The 19649-nt window shown below is 38.7% G+C and overlaps 1 protein-coding gene across 1 annotated transcript in view; it reads right to left on the bottom strand.

The window, feature by feature from the left end:
• Nucleotides 1-19649, bottom strand: part of PLCXD3 (phosphatidylinositol specific phospholipase C X domain containing 3) — a 74201-nt gene that overhangs the window by 14640 nt on the left and 39912 nt on the right. Inside the window, exon 2 of the mRNA XM_075193721.1 lies at nt 12571-13279. Coding sequence (XP_075049822.1) covers nt 12571-13279 — 709 coding nt within the window. The remainder of the gene's footprint in view (nt 1-12570; nt 13280-19649) is intronic.

The raw sequence follows: 19649 nt of genomic DNA, 5'->3' as shown, positions 1-19649 counted from the left end.
TGGTGCCACTTTTACTAAAATAATGAATAATACAAATAATAACATATAAACCTAATTCACTAAACTGTATCTGTAAAGTGAATTAATGTTTGTTTGTTTTTTGTCTACTTTCATATTACACAGATCGTGTGCTGCAAATACTAAAAATAAACTCTTCAGCATGTGAAAATATTTTGCTAGGAGACGTAATTACAGCCACTAAAAATTCAGAAACAACATAGTTTTATGGCTGGCGAATGCAATGATTGCTGATATGTGACACTGAGTGTACCCATTGTTGGTTAATTTATAATTAATATCAGCTCATTATTTCCAAAAGCTGCTTTTTGTGTTAGATCCTATGAAGTGCTGTTATTGACTAGCGCTGAAGGTTTGGAAGGCTTCAGAAAAAATAAAGGGAGTAGTGACTGGGACTTTTATATATAACAAGCAATAATGAATTGTGTATCTATATATTTTGGGTAAATTGTTTTTCAAAACACAGTTCCAGTGTATTATTTTTAATCTGTTTCTTTCTTCAGCAGTAATGTTGAGTTAATGTTGCTGTTAATTAAAATGTATTGTTGTACAGACGGAACAGGTTTTTGTAGACTCATGGCACAATTTGGCATAGTGCCGTAGGCTTCATGTCTTGACACACCCGGCCAGATTTAAAGCCACACCCAGTTATATTCCATGTTTTGCTTGCTACTTTTTGTGGTCCCCAGGGGTTACTAGTTTCTTTTGAGGAAGGTAGATCATACTGGACATCTTAAGAAAACTAATTTAAACTTGCCACACTAGTGCCCCAATTTGTTTTCCACATTTACATAGTACAGTGGGAGGGTTCTCTGTGCCAATTTAGCCATGTATGGCCCAGAACAATCTGCCAGCTGTGTTTTTTGTCTATTAAATTTGGCGAGCGCTTGCATAATTTCTTCCCATGTATTGTTAATCCCAGTAGTGCAGGCGCTGTGTGGTTTGACCGGTCAGGAAGCCAGATGGAACCACTGACATTTTAAACCCAGACAATTTTTTCTGACTGATCAACGAAAGGATTTTGTTGTTGTGACCTCTGCAGCCGACAGAATGTTGGCATCTATAGACTACAACAAAATGGTGCAAATTCAAGCTCTATATACTGGCTTTCCCAGCAGTTCATGCTGGGTGGGGGAGAGGAGAAAAAGTAGAGCTGAGGAGAGGAGAGGAGAAGAGAGGAGAGGAGAGGAGAGGAGAAAAAGGAGAGAACAGGAGAGGAGATGAAAGGAGAGGAGAAAAAGAAGAGGAGAGGAGAAAACGGAGAGGAAAGGAGAAAAAGAATAGGAAAGGGGAGGAGAGGAGAGAAGAGGAGGAAAAAGAAGAGGAGAGGAGAAAAAGGAAAGGAGAAAAAGGAGAGTAGAGCAGAGGAGAGAAGAAAAAAGAGAAGAGGAGAAACAGAAGAGGAGAAAAGAGGCGAAGAAAGAGAGGAGAGGAGAGGAGAAAAGCAGAGGAGGAGATCAAAAGCAGAGTGGAGATCAGACCCATCTTTTATCTCATCTGGCATTCAGCCATAGGCTAATTGTATTTCCTCCCACTCACCTTTTTCAGGTATTTAAACTCCACTGTGTTTCACTTGAATTGCCAAATCTTCATGTTTTTCAGCCTGTTCAGTTCTGGTTAAGTTGACTCCCTGCAGTAATCCAGGATTCTTACATTTGCAAGCCATCTGTTAACTTGGAAAATCAGACTCTTCAGCTTTTCAGCTTTACCTGGAAATCAAGGCTTTCTATATTTGCACTCAGCTGCTAACTTGGAAAACCAGAATCTCCAGCTTCTCAACTTAACCTGGCAGTCCATTTATCTTATTCATACAGTCTACTGCCCTACTTGGAAGACCAGAGTCACCAGCTATCTTGGTCATCCAGTCATCTATACTCGTCCAATACCCCCTCGCTCTCCAACAGGTCTCACCTGGTGCCCATCTGTAGAACCGTGACCTGCGAGACTGATGCTGTCAAGATCACACCTCCTTGCAGGTGTCCTAGGTGAACACCTTCACCCTGTTAGATTCCGCATCTCCGTGGTAGGCAGTGCAAAAACATGCAGGTCGTAAAGGATCTAGAAGTCTTGTCTGCAAACGTGATAGGTGTTGTTGAGGGCTTTGTAGATAAGAGACAGTAATTTGAGTTGGATTCTGGAGGACACAGGGAGCCAGTGGAGGGATTTGCAAAGTGGTGCAGCAGATGGTGGAACGGTGAGAGAAGAAGATCAGTAATAAGTAATAAGTTCATAATTCCTTTTTACAGTCACCCTTCCCTTTAACATACCAAGGTGTTTTTTCCATGTACACTGCGTTGTGTTAACCCTGAGAAGTCTGTGTGGATTCAAGGGAGTCTCCCAAGTTGTCCCCTGGTAATGCAATTACCCACATCCTCACAGAGAGCAGATAGAAGACTTGGGTGGACACAGCATGCGGAGAGCTGAGTGCTACAAATACAGTATATCAGCACCATATTACAGTGGTGTGAGGGGTGTTACATTTTAAAAATTATACTATTGATATTTTAAAATTCTGTACTATTTATGCTTTCGTTAAAAGAAACTCATTTATAACACTTCAAAAGAGGCATGACAGTATACCTTACATACTAATAAGATATATTGCGTTATCAGGAGACTTTTCAGAATACTCTTACATAAAGACCCTTAAACTCTATACTAATAATTTATAGTAGCTTGCTACTTTGTAGAAATATTCAGATTTCACCCCAGGTATGCATTTCTTTGTACATAGGATACATATACTTAAATCAAGTGTCTATTTAACCCCTTCATCTCCTCCACTCGCTCTCTTCCCTTGCCTCATCTGGCTCCCCTTGTCCCTGATCTGTTTTCCCTCCCCTAGGATGTAAGCTCACATGAGCAGGGCCCGCTTCCCTCCTGTCTCCCTACCTGTTCTTCTGCTCCGTGTTTATTGCATTAACCTGCCTGGAGTTTCTGAAGTACTGGTATTTTTTGTTTATTGTTCTGTACTGTTTCACTCTGTATAGTGTACTGTTTGTACGGTGTACGGCGCTGCGGAAACCTTGTGGCGCCTAATAAATAAAGGATAATAATAATAATAATATTCCAAAACAAATATATTAAAAATGGAATCACAATATTTATATCTACCCCTAAAAACAAAACTTATATGTGAGGCAAAGATAACTATATATGAATTGTACATGGACACAATGCACAGAAAATAGCTGGTTCTGTTTTGCTGTTCAGTCATTATAATGTCAGCTTATGGTGGTCATGGAAACCACAGAGTTTTTTTTTTCCATAATTCCATTATTCATGACCAGAATTTTGCTGACATCAGACATCTTCAATGACACTTTATCCATGCAATCATGTGCATGATTAACAATGTATTTTTAACACAACCTAATAAAAATAGACAAACAGAATTAGATTCCCTTTCACTGTATATATTCTTATTAAATATTCCCTTGCCTCCCATATATATATATATATATATATATATATATATATATAAAGATTAATGCATTTGTAAGGAAATATTTAATTTCGCATTCACAAGACTTCACCGTCCTCGATCATACCTAGTGGAACATCATGATAAGAAACTGCTTATTGTTAAATAGACAGTTTATTTTATAGTCCGTGCTATTTAAAGACTAGACATAGATGCATGTAGCTTGTACACATTAAAATATGGACACCCATTGAAAACACAGAAATCCCGTTATGTCGGTCATTATTGTGTGCAACAGGCATCTTGATCACAGCGGATCCTCGTTTTCTCCTGTTGTCTAAGCGCCTGTAGATGGTCTGGTGACTGAAATGTGTTTGTCTATACCAAGTGTAAAAGGTCACTGAGCAACACACATAGCTGTCCCCATTGCATTCCTAACTCGTGATAACTATGAGGTTCAAGCATAAAGCAAAGCACAGACGTCGCTAGGCCCAATCACCACAATGATGGATCTGTGGGTGAATGACTATATTGATCATATTTGGTCACCCAGACATAGAGCAACCAGATCACACTGTCTATCTGATTGCCCTGATTTTTCATTCACTTCACGTTAATGACCACAAATGCACAACAGAGGAGATCATTGGCCAACCCAATTTTCCACCCTGAGTGATCAGTTTCAATCTACCTAGACTGTATTTTGTTCACCCATAAAGGAGCCATATATGGTGCAATGAATATAGTTTTGACCTAAGGTGCACGTGTGGCCAGCGCTGACGCTAACAACAGTTCTGTGTATTAATGTTACAGTGTGTGAGTGCTGTGTGCCCAGAACAAATTCATTTACATATAATAAATGAAAAACAATGTAAATGATAAATATAGACTTTAATTCTCAGATTTTACAAACCAAAAAAGTTCTCTATTTTATTAAGGGTGCACTGAATCCATTCTGAACAAAGATCCTTCTAGAGATAATGAATCTGAATCCTAAGTTGCATCATAATATTAGGCAATATGGCGGACAGGGGCAGAACACTGCATTGCCGGACCCCTTAGGAAACTTTGGATAGTAGCTCATTGATGCCTCCAGGCCTCCAGCTCTGCTCTGAAAAGGGTCCCTTCTGAACCTCCGCGGTCTTTGGGGGGTACTGGGCAGGGGGACCCCTGCATTGTTTTTCGGACCCTTTCACCTACAGCTCCTGTAGACGCTACATCCATGCACCAACCCCCTGTAACTACTCCCTGTAAATACGGCACTGCCTAAAAATTTCAGCCCCTGGAAACAATTACAATTTCCAGAATTCGATTAGTGCTGACCAAATTCTAAGGATTTGGTTGATCCTGAATTTTGCTGAAAACCTTATTATTCTCATAAATCCGGAAACAATTCCTGGATTCTGAGTTTCCTTACTTTGACATTAAAGCTAATTCACTCCACCTGAAACTCCATTTTTAGCTGTGGGAGGACTTCTTCTGTCTTAACATGGGATGTACCAGCTTCCGACCCAAAGCTACATTCTTAGTTTTGGGTGACGTTATCCATTAATGAACATGTTGTATAGAACATTTTCATGTTTTCCATTCAAACTTGACTGTCCTGTATTTAAAATGCTTAAATATTGACCATTAAACCTCCAGGTTAGGGCACATGTTTATTTTAGAATCCCAATAGGGTTGTCTTTCTAGAAAGTATTCTAGAAAGAGTTACTAGGTGAGAAGCACAGTATTTATAACACCGTGTCTTGTACAATTTCTTTTTACATTTTATGCTCTAGAGATTTCATCTGCCAAATTCTAACTTGGCACAAACTCTGCTAACTAATGACTCCGTGAAATGAAAAGCTTTTTTGTTTAGCTACATTTGTACTTTTGGAATAAATACACGGGCAAAGCTGGTAGGATGCATTTTCAGGCACACATCGAATATATTTAACAGAAAGGTCTATAAATAACATTTAAGAAACGTACAGCCCTAAAACTTGCTCTAAGCCATTTGTGCAACAATTCTGCTAGGTGATTGGTGAAGTAGACAATGCATGAAGACAATTCTTTTTCTTGTCAGTTTCCACATAAAAGACTTGTCAGCCAAGCTTCTAAAAATAGAAGTAATATGCTACAAGCCATATATTTGGATGAGAGAGGTAACATTGTGGATATACCTGGAGAGTGATTATATGAATAAGTTCCCAAGCCTGATGACAAACACCAACAAATCGTTAGGGAATCTGGTACTTCAATGACTAAACCTCCTGTTTATTTGTCAAGGATTATATGTCTTGGGACTAAGTCCCTAGAGATTAGTGTAAAGCAGACATTGTTTAAAAAGAATGATAGATCACAACCTGGAAGTTTCAGGCTACTTATCTAATTCCCCTAATAGTAGTGACAGCATATGTAAATATGTGTCCATAGTCCCCAAGAGGTTTTACATCAGAAAGGCTTATGCCCTTTATATCAGGACTTGGCCAATGTGGATATGAAGCATGGTTGGGTGGATTAGTGGGCAGAACGGTGGCTTAGTGGTTAGCACTTCTGCCTCACAGCACTGGGGTCATGAGTTCAATTCTTGACCAAGACCTTATCTGTGTGGAGTTTGTATAGTCTCCCCATGTTTTCATAGGTTTCCTCCCACACTCCAAAAACATACTAGTAAGTTAATTGACTGCTATCAAATTGACCCTAGTGTGTGTGTGTGTGTGTGTGTGTGTGTGTGTGTTAGGGAATTTAGACTGTAAGCTCCAATGGGACAGGGACTGATGTGAATGACATATATTCTCTGTAATGCGCTGTGGAATTAGTGGCGGTATATAAATGATGATTAGTGCAGGGGTGAGTGATAATAGGGGATCTGGGGTTTGGCCAAGTGTTTCCCAATTTTTTAACTGAGTATATTGGCAGGGCCTGTCTATCATTTGCCTATCTGATTTGGAATCTAATAAGAATAAAATAAACTATATACAGTTGCTAATAGAAAATTTTAATTAGAAATCAATGTCTCTATGAAAGACAGTATGTGCCAAATACTAATGCATAAAGAATAGTTTAAACATATCGGGCCTGATTCATTAAGCAAAACAAAATTAGTAACTTTGCACCTTGACACAACCATGTTGTATTGGAGGGAGAGGTAAATTTAAAATGTGGGGACAGATTTATATTTGGGGTAGGGCTTGTCCTAGATTAACTTTAAATTCAGTGTACAAATAAAGCTATCAAGTATTTGTGTGTTACATAAAAAAACAGCCAGTATTTAACTTATGTCCAAAATTATAGACTACTTTGCACTCCTTGCATTGTAACATGGTTTTGTCCAGGAGAAAACGTTTTTTGACTTATTTTCCTTAATGAATCAGGCACATAAAGTCTAATCTAGAGTAGGCCAGGGGGAGGAGAAGCAAATAATTACAATAATTTCCCACCAGGGAGCTAAATGGGGCCCTCAAATCAGGACTGTCCCACCGAAATTGGGGCTTTTGGGAAGTATGAATATAATGACACTAGAAATCTGAAGCCTGGCTTTAAATTACTAAGGAGATTAAGGTGGGAAGGGGTATGCATTATAAAGTCACTTGAAATGTGGGGTCTGCTTTATGCCCATCCATATTAAATGAGTAGAATAATGTTGTCATCTGTACATTATTACTTGTATATAAACTGTAATGCTGTGTTTGCAAACTTAATCAACACAGTGCTATGCATCTAACCATCAAGATGAACAACAAGCCCATAACAGAATCAGCTTCTGCTGCACCAGAAAATGTTTCATACGGTAAGTTTTATTAGCACTATTAAGTTAAGATACAGACCATTTTGTTTACAGGTTTTACTTAAAACATTGGTGTTTTTCAATAAAAATATCTCCCTAATGTTTTATATGAGGATTAGTATTTCACACTTGAATGGTTTATGCATTGTAAATCAGTCAATAGAATGCTCTCTGTATTGTTTATCATTCACTAGACTGTTGTATAGATGATACTAGAATGCTCTATTTATTCTGTAGAATGTTCTCTGTTACTAGAACGGTTTATTTATTGCACATTGTAATGCTCTATGTAATGGTTGTCCAACCCGCGGCCCACCATGCCTGTAAATGTGGCCCAGCAGGAGTTTTGGTTGTGGCAAGGGGGCAGCGCTGAAAAAAAAAATCCTGCAAAAAAAAAAGAAAGAAAATACTTACCTTGCGGTCACGTCAGCTGGCGCTCCGGCTCCCTCCCTGGTCTCCTCCTCCATGTGGCGCTCGCAGTGAATGTCGGGGGTGACGTCATCACACCCGACATCCATTGCGTAGCGCAGCACAGAGGAGTCACCCGCGCGAACTATCAGCAGCAGTGAAAGATTATCCAGTATCTTGTTGTTGTTGCTCTGAATTTGGACTTTCTGCACCATGGAATTATGAACTAGCTGTGTTCTCTGTATGTATCTAATATAAATATTAAGAGATAATTGTATTTTTAATATTTTAAACCATTTTAAATGTGCAGTGCTGAGTAGGGTGAAAATATCACCCACTGTTGCCCTCATCGGAGGCTGCTCCATGAGCCATTTTTCCAGCCACCCTATCTTTAAATCTCTGTAGATTTCTATTAGTCCTCCTGATGCTACCTATATCGGTGACCATTTCAAACTAGTCAATAAAAAAAAATGATTCATGGGTGCAGAAAGAGGGGAAAAAAAGTTTTTGGCATTTAATTCCCCGAACCCCACTAAGGGGCAGATGCAGGTAAGTTAAATTGCAGCTGGTAATGGGACTACTGCTTTAATCATGATTCTGCAACAGGTTTTCCTAACTCTTACTAACTTCATTTCCAAGTAAGTTTAATATGTTAACTATGTTTTCTATGTTTTTTTCGATGGTCAGCTATCGTTAGTGTTAGTGTATTTTATGTGCGGCCCAAACCAACTCGTCATCTTCCAATGTGGCCAAGGGAAGCTAAAAGGTTGGACACCCCTGCTCTATGTAGTGTTTATTTGTTAGTAGATTGCTGTCTGTACTGTATATAGGTCACTAGAATGATGTCTGTGTTGTAGATCAGTCACTAGAATGCTCTTTGTATTGTATATCAGTCTCTAGAATGATCTGTGTATTGCATATGTCATTAGAATGCTCCCTGTATTAAATAATATGTCCCTAAAATGCCCCTTGTATTGTATACTTGTTAATATAACTCTCCCTGTATTGCATACAGGTCACTAGAATGTTCTCTATATTGTATAGCAGTCACTAGAATGCTCCATGTATTGCATATTGGTCACTAGAAGGCTGCCTTTATTGTATATCAATCACTAGAATGCTCCCTGCATGTATATTGGTTACTAGAATGCTCACTGTATTGTATATAGGTCATTAGAAATTAGAATGCTCCCTGCATTGTATAGAGGTCACTAGGACAGTCTTGGCTCTGTCTGGCCAGGAGGTGTTGTATTTGATAATAACTCTCTGACATAACAGTTTTTCATATATTTCATAGGCTATATAAACCCCACCCATATTAGGAGAGGCAGTGCCCGCACATACTTTCACACCAATGTTTTTGTAGTGCCTTGTTAGTAGAAAAGTCTGGGCCACTTGCTGGCTTTTGCCCACCAGGTTAAATGATGCCAGACAGCCCCCGTAGACAACTGCATGCAGAAACAAACAGAAATGTACACATACACCTTCACTATTAATAGGAAACAGTTTCTACCCCTAAAACACATGAACAGACACTCTTGTTCACATTACCATTAAAAACCATTCCATTACCGAGTTTACACTGGGCAATGCCAATTGTACTTTCGTCTTCACAAATGCGTAATGTCTCAGATGCAAGGCCTTCTTAACAACATTATGGGCCCCCGGGCAAAGCAGTGCACCGGGGCCCCTAGATATAGATATAGATATATAGATGTATACAGATACAGATATAGATATAGATATATAGAGATAGAGATAGATAGATGTACTTGCTCAGTGACCCTTGTAGATTTTTTTTCAGGTTTTTATCTCTTGCAGGATTATTTATTCTCATTAAGAGCCGTGCCTATGGGGCCCCCTTGCCAGTGGGGCCCCCGGGCAGCTGCCCATCGTGCCCAATGGAAAAGATGGCCTTGCTCAGATGTTATAATCACATTATTGGTTGGCATCTGCAATTTCCAAACATGTGCCTTTATTACACAGGAGATTTCATGCAAAAACCACACAGTGACCGTACATTGGATGCAATTCTTTATTTTTTTTTCTTTTGTGCTGATAAAAATCAGATAATTTTGTAGACTATGCAAATATCTCATCCTGCAACACAACATCTCCTGTTTGCATGTGGGTGTAATAAGTGGTGCATTCCTGTACCATGCCCACATTCAGCAAGGAACTCCCAATCTGCTCTGTTCCTTTCATCATGATGCCAGAATTGGGGAATTGTTTGAAAAAATGGTATTTGCACTACAAGCGCACAAATCTTGCAGTATTTATATAATTACTTTTATTGCGTGTTTGTTATTTAAACAACAAAGGACATTACTACAATAATGGGGACAAACCCATCATAGCACAAGTCTTTGAAAACCAAGGAATAATTGGCAAGTATGAGATGTGCTTACTCTCACTGACGGCTAATCAGTCGAGTGTCTTAACTAGAAATATAACTACTGCTAGGAAGAATAAATCTCTATCTGGAAAATAAAGGAATGTGCATTTTCACTCTTGCACTGATAACGCAAATTGGATTTTTATTTTAGATTAGGAATATCGAACCTGTTTGATATATAAGAGAATATATAATAACAAAAATCAATGTGGAATATTTTTTCTTCTCTCTTGGATAGAAAGCAACGTAATTTCTTCTGTTGATGCCTTTGAATTAACACCCCCCCTCGTCATACTTCCAGACGCTGAAGGGATTATAGAGCTACAATCTGAATAAATCACTATCTCAAGTCTTTGCCCCTTGTTAATATAAGACTTGTAGATGTCTGAATGGGAAAGATGAATTATGTGACTGATGAACAATTATTTGATGGCTTGTTCGGCTGAATAATTCCTCCCCAGTCTCTCTGTATGTGTTACACGTCTCCACAATTATTGTCTTCCTGTTACTTCTATCATCGAACTGACTGCGTAGCATGTTTGTGAACTGTGTCTTGTAGGTTAATGTAAAATAAAAGAGCGGTACTATCAAATATTGGTGTATATAGCACAGACTGTAAGTTAGGTCCATAAGAGAAGTTTTTAAATTGCAATGGAAGTGCAGGCAATCTCTTTTACTGCTGTCTGTTACCATAGTTGTGGATGATTGTGAGGGTAGCTTGGTGATTTATCTACAGAGAAGAAAATAAGGTCGTTTGGAATGCATTTGAGCTATTTTTCTATATTCATATTACTGCTATGCTCTGCTGGTCACCAACCCTGCAAAATGTTCTTTACTGATAATTTTAGACAGACTTACTGATTTTCAAAATTTTCAGGCATATTATCATGTACAAAATTCTAAAATGTATCGAAAAGAGAAATTAGCAGCATCTAGAGGAGAAAAGGATCCGGGGACTTAAAACAGGGGACTCATAACTCTGTTTAGTGTCCAAACCATTGGTGTGTTGTGAATGCTATGCGACATTTAATACTTTCAGATGTTGCTAATTTAGGGCCTGATTCATTAAGGATCTTAAATGAAGAGGTATCTTATTTCAGTCTCCTGTACAAACCCATGTTACAATGCAAGGGGTGCAAACTAGTTTTCTGTTTTGCACATTAGTTAAATACTGACTGTTTTTTCATGTATCACACAAATACTTGATAGCTTATTTGTACACTGAAATGTAAAGTTGATATTTGTGTGTTACATGAAAAAACAGTCAGTATTTAACTCATGTGCAAAACAAAAAACTAGTTTGCACCCCTTGCATTGTAACATGGTTTTGTCCAGGAGACTGAAATAAGATGCCTCTTCATTTAAAATCCTTAATGAATCAGGCCCTTAATCTGTATTTTTATATATTAAATGGGGGGGAATGGTTTATTATTTAAATAAAGCATTTTATACAATGGGAATTCTTTTAAAATAATATTTTTATAATTATTTATGCTATTTTAAACTCATTTATTTTAGCTATTAATTTTTTCCACTAAGTGGTACTGAAACACCAAAATTTGGGCTCCGCTGTGGCTACGTGATAAGTCTTGCTGCGTCATGCATCACCACAGACCGGCCACGCAGAGTTGTAAGTTAACTGTTTCCACTCCCAGGCCAGTATTGGTGGGGGAGCTGCTCAGATGGCTTAGCGAGGTTGTAATTGTAAAACATGATGATAGGTGGATTTCTAGCTCTGTGATAAGTGGCGATAGAACACCAGCACTATCGCCATTTATTAGTAAACAGACTCGATAGCCAGAATTACTTGGTGCAAAGGAGAAACATTAAAGGGCACTGGAGTTACGTAATAAGCTGGTCATTGTAGCTGCATTATATGCCATATATATGTAGTGAGCCTGGACCTGTGTCAAACATTTCAGCAATGACCAACATTAAATTACTCTCATGTAGGCGACTGCGCAGTGATTATGTGTCTGATATGTTCTGCATTAACTTTTCCATATTCCATATCAAGCTTCTAAACTACAAACTGCGCTCACGTGTGTCTGCAAGGTCAATGTAAAGCATATCATAAATAATTAGACAAACAGCTTTGGCGATGGTGGCAAGAAGACTTTGCTCAAAATAGCCCTGTTGATAAAAATATAAGCGATCTTGTATCATCATCATCAACCATTTATATAGAGCCACTAATTCTGCAGCGTTGTACAGAGAACTCACTCACATCAGTCCCTGCCCCATTGGAGCTGAACTTTCATATTTAAGTATAAGCTTCTATCAATCACCACTACGTGTTCTATGAACACAATTTATAAAACACTTTATACGTGACATATGTGATATGAAAGGCTGGTTTCTTCAATGCATAAGAATGAAAGATGTGCCTTGTGAGAGCGATCTTTTCAACTGAAAGAACAACTCTACATATTAAACAGGATAGAGTCCTTAGCAACAAAACATTATGTCATTTTCTTGCCCATATTTACGATTTAATAATAATCTCTTATAATCATGATGGAAGTTGCAGGTAAAGTTTAATGATTTACTCACCGCTCAGTAATGGTTTCTCTTAGTCCACTGGTAACTCCTTTGACGACAGTACTAGCCTTTGGCGTTAATACCACCTGAGAAATAAAAAATGAACCTTTCTTTCTCCGCTCAGTGATTGATGACTGCAGAAACTGAATTAATTTTTCTGTGTCTGTCGTATTGGCCCAGGGTGCCGGCATCATTTGCCCTGGCCAGAGAAAGGGAACCTCAAGAGCCACTGGGCTGTGATAGAACACCAAGATCTGGTAATTCCTCTCCCAAAGGTACTGGAGACTCACTTCCTGGGCAAAGATAGCTGGACATGTCTTGTTCCCAAAAATGTCTTTAAGCATTTGGACCAGGTTTTCGTGATGGTATTTTTGCATGCCATAGAAATGGTTGAAGTCCAAGAACACCACCTCCTTACTGTGATTGGACAGATAGGAATTAATCTCATTAAGACCTTCATTGACTTTGGCACTAAATAACCCATGTGCAAAATACAACTCGTTATCAGGGTCTCTTGGTTTAGTCGAAATCCGGAGATCGAAATATCTTATTCCTGCCTCCATTTGGTTTGTGAAGTTCATGGTTTGGGTGGCCAACCACTTTCTCATCAGTTTTTTGGCAACTGTCCCGAACACAGAGACAAAGTTCTGGACAGTTTCCGGCTGCTCAGGTCCAACTGGAGAAGATTCATCGATGTAGAAGCTGAACGAATCATGTGATCCTGAAATACAAGGACATTCTGCCATTAATATTTGTTCCAGCTTTGAAGTAATTCATTAATTATGGAGTTTTAAGGTGCTTACTAAGCAGCCAAAGTTTGATTGGTTAGTACACATTTTAATCCACCTGCCGCAAACTGTTATTTTAAAATAGTAACAATAATAATATGCTTTCAAGCAGAAGGAGAAGTAAAAAAACATTTGATATTAGCGTGGATATGGGAATAGGGATCGTAAAGACATTTTCAAAGCAAAGGGAACAGTTACTCAATATAGCAAAAATATTTTAATAACTGCAAGAATCAAAGCAGAATGAGTAAGTTGTTTAATAGAAATATGAATTCATTTGGTAAGCAAGATTTGATTTTCCAGAACACATACTGGTTTCTCATAAACCTTACACTCCACTAAGGCTGATGTTGATTGTGATGCACGGATTGGCTACAATTAGACGTGTGTATATTTCCACTAGTGACCAAAGTGTTATGGACACTGAGAGAATAGCTGTCTCTTTGCAAATTCATTTGTGCATCATTTTTTCTATTTTACTTTATGTTCAAAAGGAAAATGTCATTTCAAATTGCTTTTGAGGGTGAAAAAGTATATTTGCTCAATTTATTTTTTAATTTTTGAGGTTTTCACATCTCTTCATACAGAACGGAATTTTACAATTTTACTTGGCAAATAATGCTTTTTCAGTGAATGTCCTGTGGTTCGATCGTGCTGTTGATTTAGGACTCCTGATCCTGCAAACATTTCAAATGATAGCAAACGGTTTCACCAGTCTTCTCTAAAATTTTGGGTTTTGTATATTAGGGTTTTATCAAAAGATGTTTATTACATATCATCATACAAATAATCCTGTACATACATGATTGGACATATAGTATCGAGTTGCAGCATCTACAAGTGCCAGTCACAATGTCTCATCAAAATCTGAGTATATTTTTGTTCAAGTGTATTCTGGTGCCCAACGGGGAGATGTGTGTCTGTGTCTGTTTGTGTGTGTGTGTGTGTGTATATCTGTGTCTGTGTTTGTGTGTGTGTTTGTGTGTGTGTGTGTGTGATCATCAGGTACAAAAAGCATCCTGCCTGTTAGGCTGACAGGTCTTGTAATTAACTTGCAGAACTAGCGGCAGAGGTCTTCGCCTACAGCAGCAGCCTTTCCCATAGAGCTTGACGCGCTCACAGGTACTTGGATGCCCCCAGGGATGTCCGAATAACAAGCCAAAAGGCCAGGGTGACCAGAATGTAAGCAGAATCCAGAAACAGGCCAGCGGTAGATCCAATAACAGAGGGACAGAGTATCCACAGGAACACAGGAATCAGAACAGGAGCAGGTCAGCAACAGACAGTGTCTATGCTATAACAGGCAGGGAGGCTAAGCCCTCCCTGCCTTATATACACAGACTAGCCAATGGAAGCAAGGGAGCCCAGGAGGTGGTAATATGCCCCAGATGGTGATACATTTTATAGATTTAGATAGATGCGCACGCCCCCAGCTGCTCCTAAAGCCAGGACGCGGCGTTAGAAAGGACAGCGTCCCGACTGTTGCCTTAAAAGTTACGTCCCAGTTGTCATGGAGACAGCCAGAACGCAGCTGAGCAGTGAGTCGCAGGGGCACCGCCGCGGCTCGTAACACTGCCATTGAGATTAATTTTCAGGCCATCCCCTGAATTACTGTATCTGTGATCCTGCAATACAATTGGCACTGCATGGGGCCAAATTGGCCACAGATCTGGTTGTTTAGCAGCCCTGCCTAACAAACAGATAGCCGCATGTTTGGTCAACTTAGCACAGCTCGCTAACATTCATTAAAAAAATTTGCATATTGAACTATAAGTCCCAGATGTGGGGTAACTATTGATTTAGTTAGAAGAAAACCATCTGCTCAATTGTCTAGCAGTTAAAGTATTTTGGTTTGGTTTAAAATACTAATCATTGTTCATTTTGATTTGTATGAAATAAATGTCCTTCTTCCATTGTTTTATATATATAATTGTAAGTGTACCTGTATGGCGGGGGGCCTAGCCCTTGGAGCTTTAAGGATTTTGAGAGGTTTTAATTAATTTAAACCCTAATTTTAGTTGCTTTTAACATGTTTAATAAAATACAAGACATATTAAGTGATAGCACTTGTAAATGCATGTAAAATTAGGTCTCTTTGTCCCCCACGTCTCCCATGTCACACGCGCACACGTGGGACACACAGACAGACACATATATGTTATAAATATTTTAGGGGTCACGGCTCTGAACTAGAAATATCCTTAAATGCTGGCAATTGATCTATATATTAGAGAGTGTTTCACCCCAAAACAAAATTCAAGTAAGCATATAAGGTCAATCCGAAGCAAAGATAAGAAAGGTATAATTAGGATAAAACAATTATGATAAAACAGAAAAAAATTCAGACTAAAGTGTTGTATCCATTTTCTGTAGATGAATACATAGACACCTTCAAAATACCAATTAAACCACAGACATATCTACTATATAAATGCCTAGTGGCGTGTGTGAAAAAAAAAAACCATGCTGCAGCGCCACCTGCTAGGAAGAGTTATACACTGACCTATATATTTCTTGAAGGAGAAGTGACAGTTGGGAGTGGTTGGTGGTTGCCAGGGGTGACAGTGGGGAGTTTTTAACACCTTAAGTAGCTTGATGAAGGATGTGGCGATGAAGATGAAGGATGAGGTGATGGAGAAAAATGATGAGGTGGTGACATGTGGACAAAACTACGTTAAAAAAGGGCGCTTGCGTCGGGAAGTAACGCTCTTCCCCTGAGGAGGCCTGGCCTAGCCCCAAATGCATGACAAGAACCTTTTTAACACCTTAAGTAGCTTGATTTGACTAGAATGCATAAGTATCATGCACGGGTTAACTTGTGTATAATATTTGTTTTGCGAAAAGTTGTATGCTGTTACCTCACAGAGTCTTCTTGGTCACAGATCACATAGTTAAAATATGAGTAATGTGAAATGACTAAAACCTTTTGGAAGAATGCAGCCTAAGAGGTATATTTGCTAAACTGTGGGTTTGAAAAAGTGGAGATGTTGCCTATAGCAACCAATCAGATTCTAGTTATCATTAATTTAGTACATTCTACAAAATGACAGCTAGTATCTGATTGGTTGCTATAGGCAACATCTCCACTTTTTCAAACCCGCAGTTTAGTAAATATAGCCCTAAAATTTTTACAAAATGCATTATACACTTATGTATTTATACTCTTGATACACTTTACTCTAAACTGTTTTTCTGTTTTACTCTAATTGGATATGTATTTTTGGGATACGCACACATATTAGACAAACTATTGGATAAACAGTAGTGTTTTTTTCTGCTGAGGTTCCTAAATAAAGTTTTACCAGAACATCAGTTTTAAGTGAATTAATATTTATTTTACAATGTGTCTCTATTATTGACTAAGTTATACAAGCGGCAGCAAATTTTCTGTAGACCAAAATGCACTCTGTAAATAGCTCACCCACTATGGCTTTTACACTGGAGGCAAATTAGACTGTAACAATTGGTCAAGTGGTGATTAACCGGTGGTGAGTTAGACTGAGCAGTGGAGAAGTGTTGGGATATCATAGTCCATGTCAGTACACTTGCTTATAAGAAAATGAGGCTTCTTTAAAGCAGTGATTCTCAAACATTTATTTCACCAAACTTCACTCACCTAATACAAGCAAGCAAATCCCTTTTATATTAATAATCAATGCACAATACGGTTGTATAGTGGTTAGTACTGGGGATCTTGGTTTGATTCTAACGCAATGAGGTATCAATGTGGAGTTTATATTTTTGCATGGGTTACCTCCCACAATCAAAATAGATAGTGGAGAGAGATTACTCTGCCTAAATAAAGTTCACTGACAGCAGAGTGCTGCAGAAAATTTTGGATATATAAAAGTTTGGTATGTCTTTGTTGAATGGTGTCTACCAATATCAAGGGTACAATGTCTAAAAATAAAAGTATAAAAGAATAAAAAAGTCAGACCAATCGTACAATAACAGTTATATATGAAACCTTCTCAGCGTCGGACTGGCCCAGGGGGCTACGGGTAAAATCACCGGTAGGCCCGGCTACCTTACGGCCACACCCCCTTTTACCAGTGGGCAGAGCTTACCTGGAGGCTTGGCTAACCTGTGGTACTTCAGATGTTGTGAAACTAAAAGTCCCAGCATACCCTTCCAGCAATAAGCTGCTATATATTGGCAAAGCATGCTGGGGCTTGTAGTTTCACAACACCTGTAGTGCCACAGGTTAGCCAAGCCTGGTCTAGTGGGACAATCCTGATATTTGGTGACTGTTCTTCCCAATTTAAGGGGCAGGTCAAGACTGTGTATTCTTGATACACACACTGCATTCTTTATATACTACACTAAGGTGCTAGCTGTCCTTCGTGGACTGACCACTCCCCCTCTAGTTCCTGGTCCCACCTCTAAGATGGCTGACCACACCCCCTCTGGTGGGCCCCTAGTGTTGCAGTCCCCCGGTGGGCCCTTCATGCCCCAGTCCGACACTGAACCTTCTTATTTTTATTTTTTGTTAAAACACTGCCAGGCTGTAAACACTGCATGACCATTATCCCATCCCAAAAACGCTGCTGCCCCTGTCTTCAAAATAATCAGCCTCAACAAATATCATTGTTTTTCTTACAACAGTCAGCAAATCTTGTCACTTCTGATCGATTTGATGTATTGTACTTAATGATACATTTATTTAAAAAAATGGTTTCTATTTTCTCACATAATGAATATATCGCAATCCTATGTAGTTACTTATATTATACTTGTGCACCTCTTGGGTCTTTTTCCTTTCAACTATTTATGCATTCTCCTTTTTTTTTTTTTTTTTTAACTTCAACCTGTGTATTTTCAGTTCATTGTTAACCTCGTCTATAATGAAGGCAAGCTACGCCAGTGCAGCCCGCCTCACAAATTGAGAGCCGCTCATTGAGAGGATAAGAAATCCAGGACGTCTGGGATCAAAGCTACATTTTGCTCCAAGCATAACACTTTTAAATTATACATCACAAATGATCATCAAAAATCCGGCTTATTACTGTCCATGTTCTCTCACACTGTAGGAACTGACAGCTCCCTGGCATATCAACAAGACTATTGTTCACATAATAAGTGTTCATCAGAAAGTGGGACTATGAGATAAGTAAGCTAAATACAGAAGCAGAGAAAGCACTGAGACATGCTGTATGGAAGAAGTGAATGAGGGCAAGGAATTGAACGGAGAGATAAGAGATTAGTACTCCACTAATCCAAATATGCAAGAAAGAGAACTTTTGAATATGATAATTTGAAAAAGAGACAATGTTGGGCCTGTTACACGTTAATAATGTATCAACGCTGTAGCAAAAATTGTAACAAGGACGAAAAATGTTGTAGTGACAACGAGAGGTACATATTTTATTTCAGGATTGTTACAAGATATCAAGACCCAGGTTTATATTCATGCAGTAATATGCTAATCTAGCCCTTTTACATTTCACTACAAAAGCTTTTTAAAGTCAAACTTGAGTGCTGTATTTTTTTTATAATCCTTCCTTCACCGAACAATCAATTTTGCATGGCTCCCAACCCATGACATAATCACACCCACTGCGATGTTACTTCTACTACTGCAATATCTGGAGAACTCTATTCTACTGCAACATCAGGAGAATTAATTTCTTCTACTGCAACGTCTGGAGAATTCACATTTACTATTGCAAAATATGGAGAATTACCTTGTACTACTGCAACATCTAGGGAACTCTCTTCTACTAACGCAACACATGGAGAATTCATTTGTTCTCCTGCAAAATCTGGAGAATTCACATTTGCTACTGCAACATCTTGAGAATTCTTTTTCACTGCTACAACATCTGGAGAATTCTTTTCTACTAACATCTGGAGAATTCACATTTGCTACTGCAACATCTTCAGAATTCTTTTCCACTACTGCAACATCTGGAGAATTCTTTTCTGCTACTGCACCATCTGGAGAATTCTTTTCTGCTACTGCACCATCTGGAGAATTATTTTCTACTAACATCTGGAGAATAACATCGGCTACTGCAACGCCTGGAGAGGTGTCAGACAGGACATTGGTAAAAGTTATTGGAAACGCATATGCTTAAACACTCAATCAGCTTCTTCAAAACACTTTGGAGGTCACTAAACACCAATTATTTGATGCACAGTACAAAACCAGCTGTTGAACTGATATTGTGCCTTTATGTGCATTTGCACACGTGCATTTTGGCAGCCTTTGAGTCTCATCCTTTACCTCTATTGGAACCCATTTTACACCTTCATATTGTACTTCCTTGTAGAAGCGTAATTCTAGGTGTACTCCGAGTAATG

Source organism: Mixophyes fleayi, chromosome 1, assembly GCF_038048845.1.
Source record: "Mixophyes fleayi isolate aMixFle1 chromosome 1, aMixFle1.hap1, whole genome shotgun sequence".
In the NCBI taxonomy this organism is placed as follows: Eukaryota; Metazoa; Chordata; class Amphibia; order Anura; family Limnodynastidae; genus Mixophyes; species Mixophyes fleayi.
This window is presented reverse-complemented; position numbering and strand designations above follow the sequence as displayed.